The following is a 27829-nucleotide window of genomic DNA, read 5'->3' as shown; positions in this document are numbered from 1 at the left end:
GTAATGCCTAAAATCAATGTTCATTCCATATAACTTCCTTGGCAGTTTTCTAAAATGGGTATCTAGAAAAAAAAATCAGAAAAAAATTTGAAGACAGGCATGATACACAGTAATACACTACATTGCCTGATGCATTAGTAAATAATGGCTATCAGAGCCAAAATCTCCTTTTTAATTTATAATGAGATGTGACTTGAAGCAATTATGCTGATAATTACTGTAACTGCCAATATGGGATAGTTGGGAAACCTTTGAAAATGTACATTTTCTATCCTTTATTGTGGCAAATGTAGCTTGTCTGAATTGGGTTCAAGAGTGGAGCAGCTGTGGCACCTGGCATTCTAGTTCATTGGCTGGATTTCCTGCAATAGGATTTCCCATTTTTAGCACCCACTCATTTTCCAGTCTCATTTTCCATCTAGTCCATTCAGCATTTGGAGAAGGCTATTATAATAAAGCAGTATTTCCATCTGTTGGTCATGGCTTGTTTAATGAGCAGTTGATGTCAATTCAGCTATGCCTGCATCTGTTCCTTACTGCAGCTGTGTGTGGCTAAGGGTTCCCCAACGGCGGCCAGATTTAGCTTTTGTTTGTCTCTTGATACCATGTTGCAGCTTGGCCGGAAACATTCTCTTCTTTCAGGGTTATCTGCTCATGGAAAGAGGAAAGTGTGCTAAACTCTCTGTCTCTTTCCCCATAAAGAATGAAACATGGAGACAGGCAAGGGCAAAAAAGTGCAGTTCCATTGGTTTAGGCGGCGCGTTTGGGGGTATCTGAGGGCAGAGACAGAGGACAGTTCAGTCCAGATCCTAAGAGTAAGACCAGAATGGGTTCTTTCAGCATCTTAGGAAGAACCATAGAGACCCTGTGCACTGGCTGAAGACAATGAACAGATTGTGAACTGTGTGTGATGGGGAGCACTCATTTAACAGTGCAGCTTTCACTTTACTCAGGGAAGCAGTATGGCCACAATACTTTTCAGTATTTTAGTCTGGCAGTGCTTTTGTACTGCAGACAGACAGGACACAGTCAAGAAATTTCCTGCCCCTTACACATGTGAACTCTAGATTTCTGTCTCTTAGGGTGCTGAAGAAGAATCAGAATGTTCCCATTGTATATGTAAGTGCTGATGGTGCATGTTTATTAGGCAATTTTCAAAGTCACACTCTTGATTTATAAACCACAGCTTCAGAGTTTCAGTGGTAGATATAGATGACAACTGTTCCTAAAACTAATCATATTCACATCTCATACTCTGTTCAATCTGTGCTGTTGCTTCCCCAACCCTACATCATATACTTACCCTTCTTTCTTCTTCTGATTCCTTCCACAGTTTTCTTTTCTACTACACAAATTGTTTTTGTATGATCATTCAAAACTAAAGTTTGAAGCAAAATAGAGTATATGCTTTTGTTTACTTTGTTTCTTCCTATTTTATTCTCTTTCATTTTTCTTCCAGCTTCAGGTCTTTTGTCATTCATGAAAATGATTGTCATCATTTTGTGCCAGGAGAGTGCCTAGTAGTTGGTGGTCTCATTTGATATGACTAAAAAGTGACTTTTCAGTGACCCTTCAAAGAAAGGGTCCGTGTAGCCTCTCCCGTATCCCCAGCAGTTTCTGGAAGAGGATTCCTGAGAAACAAGAAGATCAAAGATTGAGCTGTGAATACAACAGCTACAGGCTTAGAAAATGAGAATACTTAAAAATACCTGAAAAACAGACAAGTTCAAAATCTTTATGCAGAACTACTGCTCTGTTAATATAGTCATTGAGTTATTTGTTTCATGATAAATTTCAGGGGGTATTTGAACTGTGACATTCAAGCTCATGGTAGGTTCACGTGTTCTTTCACTGGAGTCCCGGTTCTCTCCTAGCATCTTCCCTCTCCATTTCATCATCCTGGTGTTCATCGAGGTGTTAAACTCTGCAGTTGTTGAGAGCTTCACGTTCCGGCCCATTGAAGTCTCCATGATGCTTGCACAGTCCAGCTGTAGGAAATTCTCCAGAGCCTGGTAAAAGCAGCATCCCCAGGGTTGTTGGAGTCAGCATTGAGCAGTAAGGATTGGCAAGACAGCCTCGGCACCACTGCACAGAGCAAAGGAAGCCACAGGAAGGGTGCAGAATGAAAGAGTGTGGAGGAATGGGTGAAGCCACAGATAAGAAACATTTTAACACCTGTAGAGGTGAAATTTTGGTTCTTGAATAAAAATTAAACTTATGAATGAAGATTAAATTATTTATGAGTTTGTAGATTTACTTCACAGGTATGAAAGAGAAACAGTAGCAGAGGGTCGGCTGTGCTGTTGGAGAGTATCAATATCAGAAGAGAAGGGAATGGACATTAAAAAAGTTCTCAAGCTTGACTCTGCAATTTCCAGGTAGACATGTGTATTTATCTTTACATCTGAAGTAAAGTGGTATTGAAAAGATAGATTTAACCAAATAGAAATAGGTGGAAAATTAAAGTATACACATGTATACATTTGTAGTGAAAACCCTCCTCCCTCCAGGGTAAGCTAGACCACATGAAGCTCTCCAACAAGGCTTCTATATCTAGTACACAAGAACTTGGGTCACCCAAGAACAGTTATTCCTTTTTCTCTCAATGCCCTAGAGCCCCACACTGGGTGCCAAAATCCGTCTTGGTTTGGGAAGACAGGTATCTGCCAGGGAAAGCTGGAGTTTCCCTTGGAATGGAGAATGTAAATGCCCTCACTCCAAATTATTATAATTTTGCAATTAAGGGCTTTCAGGCAAAGATTTGGGAATAAGAATAACCATTCTTTACTAGGAATATTAAAAATACAAAAGTAGTAGTACAAAAAACCAAGCAAACAAACAAACAAAAATTCTAGAAACCCTGACAGAGTCAGAAATACAACCTGATAGCCTGTTGGTCAGGGTGCTGGAAGTAGTCCAAAGTAAATCCTCCTCGAGTGGCAGATGTGGTTCTGTTGGAGTAGAAATGGTCCTGTAGAAAGAGTCCAGTGATAGCAAGAGGGGTCAGGTCTTCCTCTGGGAACCCAGTGGAAAACTGGATTCCGGGTGTTCCAGCATCTCAGTTTCTATCTAGGTAGAAATGGTTGGCTCCTCCCACTGGGTGGAGCATCTGACAATGAGATGATGTAATGTGTCATATCATTGGTGAGCTTTTATGACCCATTAACAGAAGATATCCCCTGGAGGGAGGACAGGTTGTGGAAGAGATAAGGAACACTTCCCTACCTGATTTTAACAGCTGGCCCATTAACAGAAGGCGCCCACCTCCCTCCACCCTGGAATTATGAGGAATTGGTTATACAAGAGATAAAACACCCCCCCAGTGGGTTTCAACGGATGGAATAGAATAAACATTTTTGGTTACGTCTTGCAACCTAAGACAACACTGTAACCTAGTGGAACATTTATATTGGGGGAATTCCAGCTTTTGTGGTAGCCGATTTGATCACAGACCTTTTTTGTGTTCCAGATGCATGACACATTCATAACTGGGTCTGACTACTAGGATATTGCTCTGCTTTGATGTAGCAATAGTATCTCAGGCCTTGTCTTTTCCTTTATTACCTCCTCTACACTTTGATTCTTCTATTTTAAATGTCTTTTTCAGATGAAGAATTATTCTTCAATTAATATTACATTCTACATTATGTTCTGAGAGAATTAGCAAATGTTAAATATTGCTGCATGATTAAACAAATAGAGACAAAAATGAGAATAGCCTTGTGCCATCATTTAAGAAACAGTATATTAAAAAAACATTTCTGTAGTCAATGGAGGCAGAGTCTTTTGAGGATATATTTACATATCTCTCGAGTGCTTCCTTTTGGCATCTTTTAACTGCCTGCTCTAGGTAGCTAGTTCAGGTGTACACTTGGCCAGGAAAATCCTACACAGTGGCTGTGCAGATATTTTCCAGGATAACACTGGTTTCCCTGGAGATCAGTTTTGGGAAAATCTTGAGGGTTTGATACCTGTTTTTGTCTCAGTGTGGAGAGAAAAAAAAAAAAAAAAAAAAAAAAAAAAAAAAAAAAAAAAAAAAAAAAAGAAGGACATTTTTATTTAGTAAAGGACAAATATAGAGTTTTTGCAGCCAAAATGACCATGAAGCCAGGACAGTTCAGTGGGGATGTGAGGGAGAGTGTGGAAATTTTTGCCTGGCCTGATTTAGGGAAGACTCAAACCCAGGAGAAACTGAAATGGTCTATCTTGGAAGATAGTCTGAAATGGTCTGTAGCTTGTATTACTTTCTGTTCTTCATCATGTCCCAGAGTTTTCTCTTGGAGAATGGAGCTGGCACACAGATAGAGTCCCTGGTTACAGGCAGTCACCGAGGGTCTTTTCTAAACAGAGAAGAGATCACTACACCACAGCATTCATGAAATTTTAGGACAGGGCATTTGGAAAGAAATACTTTGCTGTGGATATGAACATTTCATTTTGTGAAGGAAATGGCACTGCCAATGAATGGAAAAGCCCCATACCTGACGGTAGAGAAGTTATCAAATGAAAAGTTTAGATATCTGTTTTATCCCCAAGAATGGCTTTCAGTCACACAGACTTTGGAATCTACCTGCTCACTTTTTTTTGAGGAAGATGTGTCTCAATCAAATTAATCTAGCATTGACATAATCATCTCACCTAAGTCTCTTGTGATTACTGTGTGAGGCTGAGCAGGTGCAATTCCAATGACATGAAGAAAATGGAATGTGGGTCAATTTTGTATGTATATACTGTGAAGTATGTGCAGATGGATTATGTGCCATCCCACAGTGACAAAGACTCAGATCCTGTTTCAAAAAATGGCTGAAGAAACTTACCTTAGTATTACACTGGGTGCAATACAAACTTGTGAGAAATACAAACAGGAATGTTAAGGAAGCACTGGATCGAAACTGTCAGCACAGGTGGTCTGAATGGCTAATTCTTCTGCAGAAAGGGTGGCCATCAACCACTGTTGGTTACTTAAACAAATTATGTTTAAAAACTGATGTATTATAGAAATACAGATGGTGAAGGATGAGTTTCCTTTTCACTTGTTATTAAGCATCCATTGCACTGTTCCATTCTGGATGTGCAGTCTGACCTCAAGAAGCAGCTGTCATGGGATTTCATTTATTAATTTTCCCTGCTGTGGCCACAAGACTTTTTCCTGCCTGAGTTTGGTCAAATGTTTTGTTGCATTGCTTTGTAGTAAGCTTGGGAATTGTTAGGATGATTTATTCTTTTCATTCAAACATTCCTGTTGGTCCATTTGCAGAAAGTGAGCTCAGTCCTGCATTCCACACCCCGGTGCCGATATATGGGAGATTATGTTTTCATATGCTTTTGTCTGTCCTCCATCTCTTTTAAAAAGACAAGTAGTATATGGATGGTCTGCCAACAAGATAAATTTTCCGTTTGGATTTACCAGATAGCTGAGCCTGACCAGGAAGGCCTAATTTCAGATTCTTTTGAGGGAGAATAACCAGACCATCAAAAATCCAGGTTGCTGCTTTATCACATGGGCTCACACAAAGTTGACAGAGGTGGGGTTTGGGCTGCCAAGACTATGCTCAGACTACTTCTTCCTGATTCTTTTTTCCAGAAGAGATGGCACTTTTCCTACTTGCTAAAGAAATACAGCCTGCACAGCAAAAACAACTAAACAAAAGCCCCCAAACGAATAGAAAAGAATATTCACCTGCATATGTATTCATCATTCTGGATCAAGCCTTGGGCCCAGGGGTTGGGACTCAAGCCCTGGCATTCAGCTCTGCATGAAAGGCATCGGGAGAGAACACCTGTTAGCTGTCCTATTGGTACCAGCTGCCAGAACGGCAGGAAGTGGAAAAGTGAGCCTGAATTCCTCTAGAAAGTCATCAGTAACCTCCTACTCAATTGTGAAAATGGGAAATGAGATCAGCGTCCTATCTTCTGAGAAAAAAGGAAGCTTCATGGAAGTTTGTATAACAAACTTTGACTCAATCTGCACAGGTATGCAATGGACCATTTCTTCCAGGGCTGTTTCCTTGCTTGCCTAGGGCTTGGTTGCTGCAGAAATACACTGTGAGAGAGCACATAGCTCCTCTTACTCACACATCCCCACGGCTCTGAGTGCTCCAGGGCCAACTGTAACCCTCTCCTGCTGATAAAATGAGAGCATTGGCATCAATGGCCCAGAGGTTTTCCTCCGGCTGGGAGGTGCTTCTACTGGGAGGGGGGAGTGCTCAGCAGAAAAGGATGCAGGTTTATGCCGAGTGCCCTTGAAAACCGAGCAGTTAGTGATCCCAGCCCTCCCCACAGAGGCTCTGGAGCCAGGCCAACAGTATTAAGCAAGTGCTGTCCCTGCCCAAGCTAGGAGTCAAGGTTTGCTGATGCAGCCTTGCTGCTTCTGCACAGACACACCTCAATCCAGCTCAGTGGTGCCCAGGTTCCAATTTAGCAGCGAACATCCAGAGGGCAAAACTGTGTGAGGGATGATTTCAACACATTGTAAACTCAGTCTTCTAATTACAGGCCTGTAAGAAAAGGTCAGAAGCAAACAAATACAAACACATCTGTGCCCTAAAGTGAACACCAGCTCTTTTTGCCCAGTTCTTCCAAAAGCTATTAAGGTTGGGGTCTTAGCACCGGCAGCGCATCTCTTCCTGTTAAAGATGCCCCATGTCTCAGTCCTTGGTGGGTTTAGAAGAGGTAATTGTCCATCTCCAGTGTCATCCCCTGCTCCAGTTTCCCTCACAGGTAACTCAGAGCTGAGCATTACAGCGTCCAAGCAGCTGCCTCTCTGCCTCTTTTCCACATGATCTTTAGTTGCTTGAGGGTTTTGAGGAGAGGATGTTGGAAATTTGTGGCACAGGCTTTGACACGTAGTGACACCTACCTGCATGCACTGATCTTGAGCTTAGATTTATGACTGTAAGCTGAGTTCTTGCTGCATCAGACAGTGATGAGAAGAATGGAGATCCCTGCACACGTCACCTTTGTTTTATGTTGTATTTATGTAGATTTTTTTTTTTTTGCAAACACTTCTGTCAGTCCCCTGAGTCAATCAGAAGCCACCTGACAGTGGCTCTTGCAGCACAGATGCTGCATTGATCAGCCCAGACAAGAAGCAGCCTGCATTGGTTAAAGATCCACTCTACAATACTGGTGCTACACAGTCGCTCGTAGGCTCAGAGTTAATGTAGAGCTTGGGCGCTTGTGCATGAAAACAGAATCCGGAACAGCAGTAAGTAATAAATATTTAGGGATGATGGCTTTTCAAGCCCAACATTCTCCTGGGATAGATCACTGACATGACACTACCTTGGAGTGGCTGAAGGCACGGCCGGTGCAGCGCGCGGTGCCGCGGTGCCACAGCCTCTCCTGCGCTCCAGGCGCCGCTGGAGCTGCTGCAGCTGCTGCGGGCTCTGGCTCTTCAGGCCTTGGAGCTCTCCCTGCTGGCTGGGATGTGTGGGGCTCTGCTGGGAACACTACAGGGAGTCCTGGGAGGAGGTGATCTCCTTACCTGCCGGAAATTGATAGAATCACCATCTCCCCATGCTCTTTCTAGTACAACGTGCTGTGAATCTATTCACTTTTCACAGAGGAAATGGAAGCCGAAATTTTTAACCGAGAAATGTGTGAAGGGAGTAAATTCAGGCATTGCAGTGAATATAGGTGGAAAATCTAGCAGAATGGATTTTTGTTTGCTTTCTACTGTACTTAATGTTTTCAACCTTCTCCGCCTGTCTGCAGAGCCTGGTTTTGTTCTGAAAGTCTTTTCACGCATACCGCATTCGTTTACCACCCACAGATGCTGCCTGTTTATTCTCTTCTGCTGTTTTCATTGATCTAACGCGAAAGTCACCTTGAACTGAAAGAGCTTTGCCCTTGCTAGGTGTGCAAATTATTAAAAAATATAAATACAATCATACAAAATACAAGGACTTAGCAAGCTTTTGTAGAGATTACTGTTACAGGAAGTCATGGGTAGTGAATCGGAATTGTCCATAAAAATGCAAGATGCTCTTGGGTTAAATAGATAGCTCATGGGATGGTGGCAGACTAGACACCGAGCCAGTATGTGCTATATGTTCATTATTTATCTTGGTCCTTTTCTTCCTGAACAGATGCATATTTTGGTGTTTAGTGACCATTTTTTTTTTAACTTACATCTTAATGGGTAACATGGGGTAATTTGCCTGTGGATAAATTATAAGTGCTATTGCACCGGAGAAAATTTCTTCCACAACAAAATTCATACGATGATTTACCATCAATCTTTATTTTATGCATCTGCTTTACAGACAAAGGAAATTCAGACCCTTCCTTGACAAACAAGAGGCAGCACTTCAGCCTAACAGCTTTGTATTGACTGCTTAAATATCTTTTGCACATGAATTTAAAAATATGTTTCCAGACAATTACATTGTGAGTGTGCCTGCAGGGCTGGCCACTGAGTGTTGGCCTGTTTGTTTCCTTAATTAAATACATGGCTAAATGCATTCAGCCACCGCTCTGGCTGGGATGAGCAATGCTGTGCTTGCTGATCCCTTCAGTTCTGCCAGCCCTTGTGGTCAGAGAGCAGCTACACTGTCACTGTGTATTCTCAGCCCAAGCACATAAGGTACATAAACTTCCTTTGTGTGCTAAAGGACAAAAATTAATTTTCTTTGCCTCTTCTTTTTAATTTTCTTACCATGGAATCTTTAGCTTAATTCTGTCTGTAAGAGCAGCAGGAGATTGCAGGTTTTAACTGCACAGAGAAATGCGTTACACTGGAAAGCTTCAGTGGATGTGCTTTTTTAACTGGCGCAAAACAGCAAAGTCCCAACATTGTCCATGGTTGGTGGGAATTTTGGGAATCCTTTCTCTCATAAATGTGTGACATTTTGTGCAGAGTGTCTGATCCACCAAGAGGAACTTTCCTAATGACAAACTGGCAGCTGACTAATAGCTTGTGGTCCTTTTTTCTCCCTTTTCCCAGCCCACCCATTTTGTGTTGCTTTAAGAGATCAATACAATCGAATGACCAGTCTGACCAGTCTCAACCATTACCTGTACAACTGGGCTGCAAAAACCTCGAAGTTTACAGCATGCCAAAGCACTGAACACAAAATTCCTCGCCTCCCACCAGCACTAAAACTTTTGTTCCTGTATAAATGTGACCTTGTGTGTATGTGGTTTACCGGTGCTTTGCAGTGGCACTTTTTAACTTTATAGAAGTCAGGGAGAAGCTGAGAAGACAAGGCCAGTCCTGCACAGAAACCACAAAGACATATCTCAGAATATTTATGCAGTGGCTCTGGCAATGTAGGTAATAATAAGAAAGTTTTATTATATGTTGTATCTTCATGCACATCTATTGCTCTTTGGCTTTTTTTTTCCTTGACTTAAACTACAAACACTTCTACAAGGGCTTTGGACTTCTTACAAGCTGTGTAATGCTGAGCTCAGTGGAACTGCCCTTTTGATCTTCCCAGCAGTGTCCCCAGATAAGTGTGAGGGCTTGTTGTTACAGGAACTCTGGACATCAATGTATGTGACTTCATTTAATTCCCCAAAACACTTACCTGGTACTTCCAACCGGACAATACTTTAAGAATGTGTCTTGTTTGTAGTGTTCATGGGGCTTTATGAACTAAAATGTGCATTGAAATGTACAAAAATAAAGGTAACCAAGTTTGTGGTAAGACCCATGCTTGACAATTCTCATTTGAGAGTTGAAATCTAAATGCAAGCACTTGGTGTGTGTCCAGGACACAGATTTAGCATCTAAGTGAATGGAAAGGGAGCAAAGTCCCATGATTCAGGATTTTAGATGTGATGCTCATGAATGCTGTACCACAAATATGTTTCCTGAAGAACTCTAAATAAATTAAGGAATTTTAGAAATCTCTCTATATATTCTTTCTCTTCAGACCCACAGAACTGAAACAAACAGGATGAAGTCCAGCTGCCTAAACATCAGTCCAGAGCTATCTGAGATGTCTAAGGGTGTCCAAGACATCTGGTTCAGGCTGGCATATATGACATGAGACTTATTAAAGACTAATTTTGTCTGGCTGCTAGATGCTAGGGGAAATAATCCATAGCACCTAAAATAGCACTGAGCCCTGTCAGTAAAGTCATTCCCTCTGGTGAGCACTGCAGGAGAGGCTTAGGTTTGTCCATTTATATCCATTACCATTTATATCTGGCTAATTCTGTGAAGAGTGGAAGAAATTGTTTTGACATTAGGAAACTGCAGAAAACAAAGGCAAATCTAGTAATACTGAGGCTTGCTATAAAAAAATAATCAAACTGAAAATATTTTCTGAGCTGCTATCTAGAAAGTCATCAAAAGAATAATTATCCAATCTGCAAGCTACATTGAAAAATCATTCAGAAATCATGAATGACATAAAAACAGGGGAGCAGCCTCTTCTGCCTGGTAATAAATGACAGAATGAGAGGAAATGGCCTCAAACTGTTCCAGGAGAGGTTCATATTAGATATCAGGAGAAACTTCTTCACTGAAAGGATTGTCCAGCACTGAAACAGGCTGCCCAGGTAGAGGTGAAGTTGCTGTCCCTGGAGGTATTTAAAAGATGTGAAGATGGGACCCTTGGGGACATGGTTTAGTGGTGCCAGGTTAATAGCTGGACTCAAGATCTTAGAGATCTTTTCCAGCCCAAATAATTTTAAAATTCTATGATTTTCAGAGGGGTTTGTTTCCAATTCTTTTTTTTTTTTCCTTTACTTTGCTCTTGAGGTGATGTCATGGACGTCATGGACTTGGTTCCCTAATGCCATTTACACCAAGACAGAAAGTACTTCACAGCACCTGACTTTTTTTGTTGTGAATTGTATTAAACAGGACATATTCCACAGAGTTAACTCAAGTTTTCCTTTAAGCTAACACCCTCTACTGTTCACTCCTGCATATTATCCACAAACAAAACATAGCCACGATTAAAGTGACAACTGACTTCGGTGTGGTACAGCAATTTCTAGAGTATCGTCCTAATTTTAGTTTTGTTATTCTTTGAAACGAGTGCAGCATTGACTTAGTCACCCAACCTCCCTACATCTTTCAGAAAGAGAAACACGCTGCAATGTCCCTTTCCAATAGTTTTGATGTAGCATGCATCTTAATGATTTATTTTTAAAAATAACCGTGATTTCTGCAGTGCCAATAACAGCCTGATCACAATTTGATGTTGTTGAAGGCTGGGGCTTTACTTTAGCAACCAGAAGTTTCTGAAGTTGACTTCTCTCATTTTTTATGCTGTATTTTTGACATAGTTATGAAAGTTGAATGGAGTTTCCTTGTGAATGATGATTGCTTACATTTCAAGGTTTTGATTTTGGAGAGGATGGTCCTCTTCTGTATTTAGAGTCCATGTGAATGAGTTATCTGACTCAAAATTGCCATGCAAACCAGACGTCTGGCTTGCCTACCTCTGAATTACACCCACATGACATTCACCAGTTGTTTCTATACTGATCAGCCCATGCTTTGAGGATAAGGACAACGTAAATGAAATAGCCCTAGAATTAAACATTATTTGTCACTCAAAGAAGGGGTGCTAATGCCAAAAGGACTCTTAGCTCTTCTCTAGAAAAGACAGCTGCATGGCAATGGAAGGAGCAGAAGAAACTGCAGAGCTCTCTTTCCCAGTGTCTCAGAAGTGTGACACAGGTGTCTGAAGCTCAGTTTTAATCTCCTTATTTCTGTATGAAACACCTAGCACATCATGCTTTCTAACAGTCCCTACCTCCCTTGGCAAGAAAAGGGTTTAAGGATAAACTTTAGGAATGCTGCTTGCTAAGCTCATCAAACTCGTCCTTCCGGGCTATTCTTTATATGTAAGGCAATAAAAGGGAAGACAATATTAACGAATATATTCTGTGAAATCATTCTTTCCCCTCTAACCATTTCCAGCATCAAAACAGCCACTGTTTGTTGTTCTGTGCATGGGAAGGTGCAAGCATTGTTAAGTCTTATTAGCCACTCAGGATTTTAGCAGTGTTAATCTCATAAATTCTTCTGTCTTACTGCCAGCCTCTGAATCTTTTCCCAAAAACTCTCTGGGTCTGTCTCTAGCCCTCAGAAAAACCACTCAGAGTTTTCCCTGAGTTTCCTCTGTGCTGAAAAGAAGGCACCATTCTGGGAAATCCCTTTTCCCAATGGCAGCTGTGCTGCCATTTCTCATTTGACTTTCAAGTGACATCAGAAGATTAGTTGCAATCTCTTTGCAGGCTGCTAATCCAGAGTTCTGCATTACAGTGCCTTGATGCCCCTCTGAATATGAAATTAAGTTGACAAGAAACAGAATAGTGTTCATAGGTGCTACAGAAATATTGGCAAAGACATCTTGATACCCCAGCCTTGAGCGCTATAAAAATAGCTGTAACACCACCAAGGCAATTCCACAGGTCTGCTTGGGGAAAGAGGCACAACTTGAGGCAGTTGAGGCTGTTTTGTCTTGTCCTGTCACTGGTTGCCTGGGAGAAGAGGCCAACCCCCACCTGGCTGCACCCTCCTCTTAAGTATCTGTAGACACCAAGAAGGTGCTCCCTGAGCCTCCTCTTCTCCAGGCTAAACAATCCCAGCTCCCTCAGCTCCTCCTCAAAAGTCCTCCTCCTTCTTCACGCACTGGCAGCATCAACTTTGAAACTTAGGTTTTGCTGGTAGTTACTGCTATGAAAGGTCTTCGACCACTGTAATAGTACTTTCAAGTGTGTTACTAGTTTGCTGAAATAAAACTCCTACAGAACTAGGACAAGTGGGCTTGAAACCAGGATGATTTCACTGTCTGGGGGAATATCTGCATTCTGGTCATCTCTGGTGAGCTATGCCAGGCCATGGTAAGTTATCATGCTGTAGCCATATGAGTGTGTAAGCCAAAAGGAGATAGGGCATAGACAGCCTGGCACTCACACTACAGAAGAAGGCATCTCCCCCGAGGAGAGACAAAAGAGTCATCCAACAGGAGCTTGTCTCCCACCAAGATTACAGGGAGAGCCAGTAACATGCTCAGTTCAGGTACATCAGCAGAGGAGCACATCAGTCACTGACCCCAGGTCTCAGACGGTTTGTTTAAGCAAAGCCTGTATACAGAATGTTCCCATTGGCAAAGATTTCCTGAGTCTTTGCCTTTGTTCTCTGTGGTTGTTTCCATTTCATAAGACAACAGCTCCCACCTGTCCCAGTCAGTGATATTTGTTCTTTAAAAGGTTTTCTTATTTCAGTGTTTCGCCTTTGCCTTATCTAACTTGTATGAGCTGGACTGCTCCTGCCCTGCTTTAATCTCTGGTCCACAGAAAGCCCTAGAAAGACATTGAACAGTGCCAGATGAATGAAGATTCCGCAGAACTCAGCACTCTACGGGAATATTGAACTTTCTGTCACATTTTCAAATGCTTACTTTTTATGACTACTGTAACATGAGTATTAGTGAGACGTATCTTACACCTTGAACCTTGTATACGGCAGATGGAAATAAAGGGTGTTGCCTAAAAACTCCAAGGCAAATTATGGAATCATAGAATGGCTTGGGTTGGAAGGGACTTTACAGATTATCTAGTTCCAACCCCTAAAATGAAGTGGATAGGATTTTTTCTTCTCTCTCCTCAGTGGTTGAGGTAAGTCACAGCTAACTGCTAAGAGGCAAGAATACTCAAGCTGCTGTTGAAATGAGGGTCAGAACCATGAGGGTCAGAACAAGGACACTTGGAGCTGTTAGCTCCCAATAGCCCTCCTACATACAATTTTTTTAAAAATTTTTTGATTTCTTTAGTTCTAAGTTTACAGCTTGACACAGTGCTTACAGACAGCAGTCAGAGATCTACCACTCATCATTTGTCTCCTGTATCTCAGAACAGTCCATCACAGAGCCTGGGCAGGCTGTTAGATCCAAGTAAAGATATTTCTGAGTTCATGAAAGAGACTTTAATCTGTGATTACCAACATTTGGCTGCAGATTGTCAGCTGGATTTCCTCAGATTCATTAGAGAGGCCCAGCACTGGCAGTGACTGCCATCATGTAGCACAATGGGAAAGGCTTTTAAGCCCTAATTTATATTTCACATAGGTGTCTCTCTATCCTGTGCTTGCTGCTAATGGACCGCCATTATGTGACTGGAAATGTCAATTCATTCTGTTTGGAGCAGCTGGGCTGTCTCCCTATCAGTGCCTCAGGCCTGACTGGCATTTTGCTGAAATTCCCCAAGAGACAGCAGGATGGTTTTATTTTCACTAAGAGATAGGATTGTCCTGAGAACCAGGATAACAAAGTAAGTGCTCTTGTGTATACTTATTATCTGAAGCTAGCCACCTGGGGAACCCTAACAAGCATTTGCGAATGTGTTTGTTTCAACAGAGGAGCATGAAAATTCACAGCAGAATTCCACAGCTCCCTGATCATCTGTAGTGCTTCTGCATGGCTCACGGATGTCTTCAGGCAGTTTGACTCACACAAGATGCTAAGAGAACTCACAGCCAGGCTTGCAGTCGGCAGGAATTTCCACACCTCTCCTAGGCCAGGAGGCAGTGTCCCTGCTGACCGTGTGCTCCCCGTCCCTCGGGGCTCTCTTCTGACAGAGGAGGCGCCTGTGAAACGCTGTGTGACCAAACCGAGCGAGCGCTCGCTGCCACCACAGGCGGGAAGGCGCCTCACCCGTCCGTGCCCTGGTCTGCGGTTTGGGCAAATGTCTCCATTTGCTGTGGCAGGAGCACCGAAGTTAGAGGGTTACCATTCATTCTTTGGAAAGTTCAGCCTGTGATGGCTTGCACTGTGATTTTGCTTGGAAAAATGACTGGCTTTAGAAGGATGCTAAGGCTTTTGTTGTAACAAGGACCCAACCCTGTTACACCAAAACCTGTGGGATGTTTTTCATTGATTTCAAAGGGACACAGCAGCTACTTTGCATTCAGCATTTACTTTTACTCAAGCCAGGTAAAAGCTCATTAATTTTGGTTTGAAAAAGAATACTGGACTCCTATCTTGCCCCCTTACTGTACCTCACCCCAGTGGTGCAGAGTGAGGCAAAACAAATAGAGCTCATTCACTTATAATTAGGACAACATGGAGATAACAGTGTAAAACACTAAATAGGTATGTGTGACCTTTTGCTTTTATTTATCTGGACATCCTTGGCTCTAGTGGGGCTAGTTTATGAAAGCAGCTTGGCTATGTTCAGTTTTCTACAGTAGTCAGTACCTCACAGGATCAGGCTGTTCAAAAACTGAAAATACCTGTGATGTGGATTTCACATCATGCCTCACTTGGATATTTATGTTCTTTGTTTCTATTTATCCTGTCTTTTGAATCTTTTTGTTTTGCATTTGCAAGTTAACTTCACAGTTTTGTTCAGTGGAGCTCCAATTCTGCAGATCCTCTCCAAATCATAACTCACACTGTTCAAATGAGAATGGCTTTCTAAGGCAGATCTAATCAGTGTTTCACTTGGGAACAAACCAAATGAGCTTTTCTAAGATTGGCAATTCAGTCCAATTATTTCACAGACCTTTTTTCATTTAATTCCTCTGAAGTGGAACAATCAGAAGAAACAGAGCAGAGCTACAATGCAAACAGGAAATTATGATTTCTCAGTTTGAAGAAAATGACATTTTATAACACATTTATTTATTTATTTAGCCTTATTCTTTTGTCATACATCCTGGCAGTGCTTTATTGCAGAGCACAGCGGTCTTGAGAGAACTATCAGGATAATGTCAGTGCTTCTCAAAATGGAGCTGTGTAGACAAAGCCACAGGTACTGTAAATAAGCTCAACTCCATTGATTACCTGGGACCCATATCAGTTCAGAGCTACTGAGAACTTGCAGTTTACTGCAGTGAAAGGATGCTTTTTTCACTCCTCAGATAACATCATTATATAGAGTCATAAAATATCCTGAGCTGGAAGGGACCCACAAGGATCACTGAAGTCCAACTGTGCTGGAACTCCAGATTTTCCTTTTCTTATTAGTTATAACTTCCAGTCACAAACTATTATGGAGGCTTTGCTTAATTGCAGGCATTGTGGCACAAAATTAATCTTTAGTTTGCATATAAAACTGAAAAATACTCTGTTGAAATTAGACATGGTAATTCATGGTTGTGTTTTAAAGAGGTGTCTATCTAAGGCCACTGAAATAAATCATCAGTAGTGCCTTGATGAACATAATAATTTTGATGGATGATATCTTGCAGCTGTCAGCAGGTTGAACCTACTTGTTGATGGTTCTCAGGAGACTGGCATAATGATTGTTCAAAAGAAGCAAGAACTAAACTTGGAAAGAAAATTTCATGGAAATGATGAAAATGTTGGAAAGAAGCAATATTTGCTCCCTGAATAAGCGTGTTTTAATTTATACCTAACAATTCAGAAAATGGAAAAGGAAAACAGAATTCTTTTCCCTGTCATCTTTAATTCCTGGGCAACTGGTTTTGAGGTACTGTGAAGATGTATTACAACTTCAATACAATCTTTTCTCCAGAATTTCTTGCAGCAGTACCACTGAGTGCAATGACAGACTTTGGAAAGTGATGCCATTCTGGATGTGGACATTCATTTTTGTTGATTCAGCCTGATCCCCTTACTGTCCAGATCTAGGACAATCTCCCGGGACAGTCTTCTGCGAGTCTCCACAGCTTTTTTCTGTGTTCCATTCACAGGCTTCCTTCTCGTGGCAACCAGAACATAAGGGCAAGATGTTCCACCAGACCTTGGCTAAGGAGGAAGCCAGGACCTGCAAGGGGCAGGTATCTCCATGTAACACCTGGGAAGTGCAACCAGTGCTTGAGCCTCGGGAGGGACAACAGCAGCCTGGCACTTGGTGCACACCTGGTTGGTTAGCTGTGGTCCCAGTGCTTCCAAAATGCTGCCTGCAGCACTCCTGAGGGGTCGTCCCAGAAGCAAACACATGGAAAAGGATGCTCTTCAAATGCTTTCTCCCTTCTGCTTTTCTGCCTAGGGTTTCAATTCTGATCCTAAAAACCCCTATTACTCTGAAGACTGGTGTGTCAGCTATAGGAGAAAGACACCTCGAGTTTCTGATGGAGGTTTAAGTTTTAGCAATGGTCTTTTCCTCTCCTCAGTCCTTTTCCTGCGATTTGGTTCATCTTACGTAAAATAACCCGAGCACTTAGAATGCATTTCCAATGTTCCGTCGTGTTCAATCTAGCTCAATTGACATGCAGCAAAGTGCAGCAGCCTTTCAGTTAGGAATGACATGGCTTCTGCTGACATTTCCCCGCTGAAGAATCATTTTATGAATCATACACACTCTTTGTTTCCAGCTCTTCTGAACCCTGTGAAAAGCAGAATCAGAACTGAACAGGTGGAGCTCGGGGGAGTGTGAAAGCCTTGAGGGAGCTTCTGCACAGGAAAATGAGGGTCAGCACCCTCAAGGAGGTCAAGGAGCGAGGGCCAGAGCGGTGAAGAAGAAACCTATTCATCGGCACCGCAAGGAGAAGCGCCTCTCACGATGGAGAGGGTGTCGGCCCCAGCAGCAGTGCTGGGAGCGGCTGTGGGGTACCATCTCCTCGCGGTTCCCCTCGGGCAGGACGCGCAGGGACGGCGGAGCCAGAGGCCCGGGAAATCCATTCCCCGACGGCTGCCGAGAGGAACGCGGTTCGAGCTGGCAGCGGCACGTCCCCTCCCGCCTTCCTGAGCATCTCCGCCGCCTCCGGCCCCTCGGCCAGCGGCAGATGAAGGAGCCGCGGGCGGTGTGTGCGAGGGGAGGGCGGCGGGGAGCCGGCTGTCCCTGCCGGCCCCGAGCTCTCCTCCCGAGCGCGGCGGGGAACGCCGCCGGTCCTCCCCGCTGCCCCGGGCTCTCCCGGGGGCCCGGCCCGGCGCGGCGGCCGAAGAGCAGCAGGAGGCGGAGGGCGGAGGGCGGCGGCCGGACCCGCCCGGCCCAGGGCGCTGAGGCCGCGGCCCCCGCCCCGGGCACGGCTCCGCCCCGCCGGGGGACAGCGGCTGCCGCGGGCTCCGGGGCGTGTGGCCGCCCCGCACGGCCCCGCCGCTTCTCGCCTCGCCGCCCGGGGCTGCGGGTCCTCGCTCCGCCGGCGGCCCCGGGCCGGCCCTGCCCTGCCCTGCCCTGCCCTGCCCGCGGCGGGCTCCCAACTTTCCTCGGCGTGGCACGAAATGTGCCGGGGCGCCGCCGAGCCCCTTTGACGTTTTGATCCTCTCCGAGAACTTAACAGGATCGCAAAGCCCTTCGAGCGGCTTTTCCCGGTGAGCCGGGCTTAGGCGCTGGGGCTGCGGCCGTAATCCGCCCGCGCCGCGCGGAGGGGCGGCTCGGCTCGGCTCGGCTCGGCTCGGCTCGGCTCGGCTCGGCTCGGCTCGGCTCGGCTCGGCTCGGCTCGGCGGGCCCTGCCCTGCCCCGGCGGGCCCTGCCCTGCCCCGCCGCCCCCGCCGGGCCGGGCCGGCTGCGCTGCCGCCGCTCCCGGCGCCGCCGGAGCTCGTCCGGGCCGGCCGAGGGCAGCGCTGCCCGCAGCCCCGGGGCCCCGCATCCAGGCAGGCGGACGGACGGACGGACGGACGGGCGGAGCGCCAGAGTTCGGATGCTGCGGAGGAGAGCGTGGGCAGGTGAGTCTGAAGCGGGGGGCAGTGAAGCCTCCCTTTCTGTCGTGCCCGTGAGAGTGGCATCATCTCCTGCATCAGACTTCAATTCAAGCCTTAGCTCAAAGGCTTGAAATGGAAATGGAAACTTTGCTTATTTATTTAATTTCAAAGAAGAGTGTTAGTTTGATTATTTGATGCAGAGATCTGTGCACTTCCAATTAAATTGGATTCAGGGCACAAATCTGGACAGAAGTGGGGCTGAGGGGACTTGCTCCACTCCTGTCGACCGATGCTTAATTTTGCTAGCTTGATCCATGCGTCTCTTAACTTCTCCACTGTCTGGTGCCTGAGGTGTAAGCATGAGGCTGTCAAACCCTGTATAAAAAAAAAATGCTAGCAAATACTACAGGAAGTGAAAGGGAATAGTTTTCCAGGGATTCCTGGAAAATCTTCAAATAAATTGACCTTGCAGAAATATGACATCTTTTGCAAAAGTCCTGTAGGGTAATCCAGGACATAGCTGCCTAAGAATGTACAAGATACAATAATAACTATAATCAGTGTCCTTCTCTAATGCAAGATTCCCTCATTTGCCGAGAGGAAGGGTACCTGTTGATCTACCTGTTTAACTACATTTTGTTTTCTAGATTTGTAGTTGCTGTATTCAAAGCAAATAGGTAAAGGATTGTTGTGTTTAAGATCTGTAATTTTCATTTTTACAACTGAGTAAAACTACATCTGTAGTTTCAGATGTTTCAGATTTTGAAATAGCGTAACTGTGTGTCTACAGTCAGAACAGTCTTTGGTTTTTTTTTTTCCCTCTGGTATTTTTCATGTTGTTTTCTTTGAGTATTCATGTTAAAACCATCTGATTAGAAAAATATAAGTTGCAAATGAAAATGGGATTCAGGGTGTTGAATCAGCAAGGGTAATCATGGTAAACAAGTAGTGAATGACTTGAGGGAGGAACTCAACAGCTTTAAAAAATTATACATCGTCCTTCCATATTAGCATGTCTCAGCTTTGCCTCCTGTGCATCCCAGCCTTTGTCATCCAATTTGCACCCAAGCTCAGTCATTTCGGTTCAGCACGTTGTTCTGAAGCCTTCTCCAGCGTTGCCATCTCTTTTCATTAGCATCTCTTAAATCCTCTCCGGTAGGATGCCTCCTTACGGCTTGTGAAACGTGACACGATTTAGCTCTCGTGTTTCCCTTCCCCAGGCAAATGGGATGGCTCCAGTAGTTTACATAAAGTGGGCAGGGAGTGAATTAAAATGGGTAACTTTCACATGGATGCACGTGCACGCATGCAAACATACATGTTTGTTTTACAGGCACACATTCAGGAGTGTAAACCCGCTGTGTTCGTGCTGTATTCATGCCCCTGCTGTGTTCTCTTTTAAGAGTTGCTGGGTACTTGAATGCACTGACAGGAGACATTGGCAGAACCGGTGAATTTTAGACAGTGGCTGCAGAAGCCTTGCACAGAGCTTACTTGCTATATAGAAACATGGATACCTGCCCCATGTTAACCCATACTGTCAACAGAAACTACATGATGTGACTTGCTTGTCCAATCAGCTGTAATTTATAATTTACTGGGTTTTAATTTACAATGTTAAATTCAGTATCCACATCTAGTTTCTCCTGAAAAGTTTCCAATCTAAAAAAATAATTTATTTGCAGAAAATGGTCTGCAGAAAACTTCAGTAAATCTTAGAAAATTGAACTATGTTGCTAGTAGTTCATAGTTACAGAAAGGAAACTCCGTCCAAATAATTCAATTGATTTAAATGATTATTTTGGTACTACAAGGTGCCAGAGATTCAGCCATCAAATAGATCAAAGGTAATCATGTGCATTTCGTTCTAAAACTATAAATTATACATCCATGAATAATGCAGTGTTTTGTGAAGTGAATGCACATCTAAAGTACCTGTGAAAGGTAGAATATTTGACATCCTTGGTTGGTACTGAGGCTACTAGGCTATGCATATAAAATAATGTGCATTCTCAGGAGATGTCAGTGCTGACAGAATGTAGAAAATGCAATATGATGTAGCACAGAGTAATAAATTTTGAAAAGTATGCTTTTAAAAGAGGTCCTAGGATTTAAGAATTGTTGATTTAAACTGTAATGAATTCATGAGGGTTAATTGGTACTGCTGATTGTTCCTTGAACTCCCTGACCATGATCTAATAGCCTTCATACAAAGCTGATTTCCATAAGAGTGTGCCAGAGTCCAATCTGCAGGTGTATTTACAAACCTCCAAATAATTGAAGAAAAGGTTGTGCCTTGTCTTCAAATCACATTGTTATTTCAAAGTTCCAGTGTCCAGTCTTTGGGGTCCATTTGTTGCCATTGCTGGTTGAATCATTGGAGCTGCAGCCTGTCACACGGAGCACACACAAGATACATAATGCACAGCTGAGCTACAACTATTAAGAAGTGATATAACAAGGATCATGTAGGTGGAGGTCAAATCCCAGAATAAATCCCAAAGACTTATCAGGGTTGAACCTGAGCGGCTGTGTGAGGATTTGGAACATGTCTTAACTAAAATGATGTAAGTGATCCTATGCAGCTTATCACTGCTTCCATAGTAATAAGTAAAATACTGAAAACTTCAAGAACAACAGTATTTTAACCACTACACAAACACACAGAATACATTATAAAATCATATGTAAAGTAATTTTTACTTTGTGGTGGTGATACATATTTCACCTTGAAAAACTCTTTTTTGAATTCTGCCGTATTTTCTTTCTGTAGTCCTTTTACTCCAAACAAATAAGCTTTAAGAATACTAAGTGGTGGTATAAATTATTGCTTGATAAACAACTACATTTACTTTGTATCAGGTGTATTAATTCTTGGTTGGTTAACAATTTTGAATTAAGTTAGGTTGGGTTACATATTCGGCCCCAAAAGGGAACAGCTGGAGTAGCCCAAACATGAACTCTCAGTGCTCTTGAGAGGGAGCCTACAGTAATTCAAAGATCCTTCACAGATATTTGGTAGGCTGCAGAGCTCACTTTGGTGGCTTAGTGGATAGCCATCGACTTCCTAAATTTGTTATAATTTGTAATATTAAAGTGCATGCCGGTGTGTTGGGGTTTTTTTCCTGCTGAGAAGGTGCAAAATTGTCTGAAACCCAGACCACAAAGCTGCTCAGAGGCCTTGACTGTGTCCAGATTGCAGTGGGTGCTGAAAATAAATACTCCTGCTGCCATAGATGTTCTCAGAACACTGAAAACCCCTGAGAAAGTTATTTGTAACCCATAATCTACTGGCCTCTGGAAAAAGGAGGAAAACTGGTCTTGTCTTGCTTAATTTGAAGCAGATTGGAAAGGTTTCTCATTTTTGAGGCGCAGCTGCTCAGGACAGTGCAGTTTGCTGCAAACAGGTGAATTGACTTGAGAAAGAGGGGAGTTACAGCTGTGAATTGGGTGCCACTCCTTTTGGCCTGGAGTTAGAAGGCCAGTCATTCTCAGTATCCCAGTTTAGTTTCAGTCATTTTGCATATGTGCCTTCCTTCTTAGGGCCTTATTCCTGCTTACCTGCATTTCTGCATTCCTACTTCAGGAAATCCACTGGATGGCAGAGCTCCTAAAATTTAGATACTGCAGCCTTCGTTGCTCTAGTTCTAGGTCCTTAATGATGTAGCTCTAAAGAGATAAGTGGAACCTGATTTTCAAAATTAGGAAATACTTATGTGAATCCAAAATTTTCATATGTTAATTGAACTCATATTTGTTGTCAAACAACTAGCTGTCTTGTTAAAAGTACTTCTTTTATACCAAACAGTGCCTTTAAAATAGTTTGGCATAAAACCTCAGTTGCTATTGAATCCAAAAGGAAGAGGATAAAAGAACCTGACCATTTGCATATCAAGTAGGGAGTGCTATCATTAATGTATGTAGTTTGTTACATTTTTAGTAGGATAATACGTCTGTCTCATTTAGCTGTAGTTTCAGTCTCAGTGATTTAGGCACTGAAAAGCAATATTCTTGAGTGTGGAATTAGCAATCTCATTTAGGTAAGTCCATTTGGTAGCAAGGAAGAAAAGACTAGGTGAGAAAACACGTTAAAATTCTACTTAAGACATTGGTAAGGACGCCAATCTTTCAAGAGCTAGGAGGAATTCAAGTTTTATTTTTCTGGGTGACTCAGTTGAGGCTCAGAGGACTATGTGTCTGTCTGTCTGTCTGTTTCTCTTGTTAAATCACTTGTGAGCTAAATACCTGTTCTGAGTGCCTAATGTGGATTTACCAGACTTGTCAGCCTTTAGGTAATCAAGTTTTACCCTCAGTGTAATTTTTAGCTTTAAATATTGAGAGCAGAGAGTGTAGTTCCCAGGTAGGAGATGATCTTTATAAAAGGCAGGTACCAGTGTGGGGTGGGTGCAGCCCCCAGGGGCTGGCAGGGGCTGTGGGGCCCGATGTGAGCAGCAGCCAGGGCTGCTTGTGCTGGACACAGCCAGCTCCAGCCAGCTCCAACTCATTCCCTGTGGCCAAGGTGGTGGCACTTTAGGGAGAAAACACTTCAGAAAAATAGGGTGCCACAGAGGCAGCGTGTGGGGACTGAGGGGGAAAAAAAGGGTGAAAACCATCTCTGCAGAAAGCAAGGTCAGAGAAGAAGGAGCAGAGGTGGTGTTGTGGGCACTGGAGCAGGATTCCCCCGCAACTCTTGGTGGGGACCGTGATGGAGCAGACATCCACTGTGGAGAACCCTTTGGTGGAGCCAGGCATTTCCTGAAGCAGCCTGCAGCCAGTGAAGAGGAGCCTGTGCAGGAGCAGGTTCTCCCGGCAAGAACTGTGGTCCATGGGGGACCCACACTGGAGCAGTTTGTAAAGGACTGAAGCCTGCAGTAAGGACCCACACTGGCTCAGGGTCATAGTGTGAGGAGGAAGGAGTGGCAGGGAGGAAACATGGACTGGCTGCAGCCTCCCATTTCCCAGCCCCTGTGCTGCTGGGTAGGATAAGAGGAGGTGAAGGAGTTGGGAATGTAGGGGTGAAGTTGAATCTGGGGAAAAATAAGTTGTAGAGGGTTTTGTCTTTGTTTCTCACCATCCAACTCTATTTTAATTTGCACTAAATTGAATTTTCCCCAGTTTGAGCCCATTTTGCCTGTGATGACAATTGCTCTCCCAGTGTCCTTTTTCTTCCTTTTTTTTTATCTTGACCCATGATGAGCTTTCTCATCTTTCTTTCTCCCACTGGGCTGCTGAGGAGGGGAGGTGCAATAGCAGCTGGGTGGGCATCTGGCAGAGAGCCAAGGCCAGCCCACCACTCTACCATAATGATCATGGTTCTGAATATGAAGCTGAGCTCTACTCACTTCTTAAAACTGCCTTGTAAGGACCAGTGTTTAGTGGCAGTTTTGGGATTGTAGGTCCCAGAGAGTTGGAGCTGTCTCTGAGTGGCCCTGCAGAAGGTGTTTGCAGAGCCTCATGACTCTTCAGGACTTTCCTGCTGGTTGACTCCTCTTAAGCTGCTCCTTAGTTGGTTACTTGCCACACTGTGGATCCAATGTTGAAATGCCAATCTCCTCTCCAGACTATTAAAAACACTTATCATTAGGGTTCTTAGAGGCCTGGAAGGAACAAATCTTTCTTCTTCATTAAATAAATAGCTAGTAATTTCTCAGAACTTTATGGGCTTTATGCAGTGCCAAACCATGTTGCTTCAGGAGGTCTCAGCACCTGCACTGTACCCAAATTACCTCACTGCTTATTTCTGTCAGCCCTGTGTTCAGTCTCTCTACCACAGCAGGGCACATGTAACATACTTTTATCCACTCTTCCTACCTCCTTCCAAAAATATATTAATGTATTTTTCTTGCGTAATAGTAGAGTTTTATTTCTGTGAAATTTCCCCCCCTTTCCTCTGGTATAGTGCAGAAGAAGAGTTCAGACCACACTGTATATTGAATGTGTATTTTACTGCTGAAACAAAATGATTGTAAGGGATCTGAAACGAGCTGAAATTTTACCTGCATATTTTTATTTTAAAACTTTTTAGTCTTCACCTTTCTAGGGTGAGCAGGCTTAATTTTCCTTTCTCTCCCTTTTCCATGTCCTTAATCCTTCTTGCCATGCTGTTATTCTGCTTTATCTTTCTTTTTAAGAGAAGAACTTAGAGTGTTCCAGGTAAGTCTGCACTGTTGTTCCATGGAGCAGTTGTAGTGGTTTTTGTGTCATTAACACGTTCCATGTATACATTGTCAGTTGTTGTGTCAGCAAGCCTGCCCTGCAGTGAGGATGCTGTTTCACTGAGCTGTACCTATGTCATAAGTTCATAAGTTGCTTTGGGTTGGAAGGGACCAGAAGGACCATGTAGTTCTAACTCTTCTTCCACTAGACCAGGTTGCTCAAAGCCTCATCCAACCTGGTCTTGACCACTTGCAGGGATGTGACATCCACATCTTCTCTGGACAACCTGCTCCAATGTTTCAACACCATCATAGTAAAGAATTTCTTCCTTATATTTAATCCAAAACTACCCTTTCAGGCTCCCCTTCTGAGAGCATATGGTTCATTTGGAAGCACGTAGGGTAGTAGTTTGAATGCTTTTCCCCTGTATTCATGGGTTTCCATTTGCCTGTGTTGCACATCATTTATCATCAGATTGAGAAATTGCTGTAGTTGGTGTTGGCCACAGTGAGGTTCCTGCACTCCATTTGTTTGTCTTTATTGTATCACCACTCCCTCTTTCTATCAGCATCATTAACAACAGTTTTTCCTATGGAGCCCTGAGGAATACTGTTATTAAACTGTTGCAGTGGTGAAGGTGACTATTTAGTCCTGTTCTTGCTTTCTGTCTTCTCGGGTTTTTTAATACAAAATAATGTTTGGCTTCATATGCTAGTACTTGTTTTTTCTTCTTTAGTGGCATAGGTTTTGAAAGTCTAAATAAGGTTTCCTGTATTCAGTGCTTCACTGACACACTCAAACCTCAAGGTTTGGAATATCTAATTCTAATATCTATTAAAAGTGTTTAATTCCAGATTAGTAATATCCAATTTCACCATTTCAGTTTTTAGTTTACAGAAATACTGTACTTGATGTCTTTTAACCAAACTTTTGGGAACTGATGCACAAATGTGTCTGGAAATCCATGTGCCACACCTCCAGCATTTGAAACGTGGAGAGGCATTGTTCACTAATCTCCAGTTTCAGAAGCAGTGTCTCTTCTCAGTGAGGGAATTCATGGTGTTGGTAGCAAATTATCTACATCGTCCCATAACTTCAGAAAAGTTTTATTTTCTCATACTTCTATTATTGTAGCAGTTTTATTTTTTTAACAGAGTTGCTTATTTGCTGGATATTATAAACCACGTGACTTTTGTTTTTAAGAACTGCTGTAGGTAGATGTCAATCTGATTGTGAATCACCAGAACTGATAAGTGTAACTGTTAAATGTCAGAACTAGTCAAGAACTTAACTCAGTACCGAATTTGCTCTGAAATGACATATTTAGAAAAAAGGCTAATGCTTTGTTACTTATCTTATTAATAATTCTTCCCACCATCAAGCTTTTAAAACCGTGAGTTATGTTTTTAACATAAATTATCTGCACTTTAGAAGTTAATCCTTCTGAGTGAACATTCCAATTTGAGAGTGGGTTGAAAGAATCAACTTTTTTATATCAATGTGTAATAAAAATGCCCATTTTTTCCCTCAGTAAAACTTCAGTTAATCAGCATGAACAAGGCTCAGTTTAAGGTGAGATACAGACATTAACTGATTTACACTGAGGCAAAATTAGTAATGGGGAATGCTAATAAAATTTCTGAACATTAAGTGATTCCTAAGGCTGTTTCTAGAGTAATTTTGTTATTTCTGGATGATATTTCAATATTTCAATATTTCTGGAAAAAAACACTTTAAAATACATGAAATTATTATTATAAAATTATTTCTTTAATTGTCAGAGAATTGAGTGGTGGGTAAGTTGTGTATCTGGTTTTTAAGAAAGTGGGTGCATAATGTTCTAATCATGGAGAGTGAGCTTTGTTTCAGGAGTAATTCAGGTCACAAAGTTAGTTTCTGAAAGGTCTGTATTTCATTTGGTGTTGAAAGTGGATCTTGTGTGGTCAGTGAGATAGAGGATTACAGGGGAAAAATGGACACTACCTAGTGTGAGGGAGTTGATTGTTCCTGAGAGAATTTCATTCTAGTCATATTTCAAACAAAAAAGGTTCCTGAATGGAGTTTCAAAAACTTTTTTTCTTTCCTTTTTTAAAAAATTCAGTGTTTTCACTGAAAGTCTTTCAGTCCTTTATTTGTGAGACAGTTGTCTTGAGTCTTAAAACTCATGTTGTAAGTGGTAGATATGGTACGAATTTGGAAAGGCATTGAAGCTCAAATCTGGAAAGGAATTCAGATAATTTTTTAAAAACTTGTAGGGGATGAGCTGCTAAATATCTTAACAGAGACTGTTTTGAAGCATTATACTAAAATTCCGTAGTGTGTGTTTAGTGCAGAGTTTTAATAATACAGAATTACAGCATGGCCTACATTAAGCTAAGGGGTAAATGTCATTAATTATCTGCTTGGTTTATATGGATTTTTGGAATAAAAAGCTTAATCATGAAATAGATAAAAGTAGCACAAGGGAGTCAGTGTAAAGTCGAATGGGTTGTCCTAGCACATATATTACCTGGCTTTTTTTTTTTGGTTGACTTTCTCACTAACATTCTTTTAATGAGATTTTAAGTGCAATTTCATTTTGGATAATAGGTATGACAGTGTAGGTAGTCCATAAAACCCAGAGACTAAAAGAATATGGTGTCATGTAACCCTTTTTCTTTGGTCACGATGAATCTTTGCTAACACTTTTTTTTTCCTGTCTACTGCAAATAAATCAAGAAATGCATGTCATGTGTGTGTGTAAATATCACTGACTGTTCTTCAAATGGTTGAAATTGCTTTTTGCTTTTTCCACTGTTTTAATAAAGAACTCTTTTCAGGTACTGAGTACATCCTTTTTGAAGACTTCATAATTTTTTTTCCCATTTCAGCTGTCATTTAGATGTTGATATGTAAAGCAAAATGGCAAAAATCAACACTCAGCACTCCTACCCTGGTATGCACAGCCTGTCTGTCAGAACTGCTGATGAAGATATCGAGAGGATTGAGAATGGCTATATCAGGTAATATTTTCCTTTCATCACAGTCAAGAGGACAATTATGGTTGTGTCATAATTTGTGGAACTCCTGTGGCTCTGGGAATGGGAGCTAGAATTATGGGAATATTGTGTCGTGATTTTGTTGGCCCAGTGCACTTAACAGACTTGACAACATCC

General features: G+C 42.6%; 1 protein-coding gene across 5 annotated transcripts in view; it reads left to right on the top strand.

The window, feature by feature from the left end:
- Positions 1 to 18439: 18439 nt before the first annotated feature.
- CNGA3 (cyclic nucleotide gated channel subunit alpha 3) overlaps positions 18440 to 27829 on the top strand; it is a 31549-nt gene continuing 22159 nt past the window's right edge. For 4 of the 5 annotated variants that reach the window (XR_010719453.1, XM_066176547.1, XM_066176546.1 and 1 more), the window contains exons 1-2: positions 18440 to 18542; positions 27545 to 27676. Coding sequence is in view for 4 of the 5 variants with exons in the window: in XM_066176547.1 (XP_066032644.1) it covers positions 27576 to 27676 (101 nt within the window). In the remaining variant the exon portion in view is untranslated. Of the gene's footprint in view, positions 18543 to 26203; positions 26247 to 27544; positions 27677 to 27829 lie in introns of those variants that run through there. The other variant, XM_066176545.1, reaches the window with a different exon arrangement.

This window comes from Chamaea fasciata, unplaced genomic scaffold (genome assembly GCF_029207755.1).
Source record: "Chamaea fasciata isolate MVZ Bird 193981 ecotype frontalis unplaced genomic scaffold, bChaFas1.0.hap1 SCAF_2, whole genome shotgun sequence".
Classification (NCBI taxonomy): domain Eukaryota; kingdom Metazoa; phylum Chordata; class Aves; order Passeriformes; family Sylviidae; genus Chamaea; species Chamaea fasciata.
This window is presented reverse-complemented; position numbering and strand designations above follow the sequence as displayed.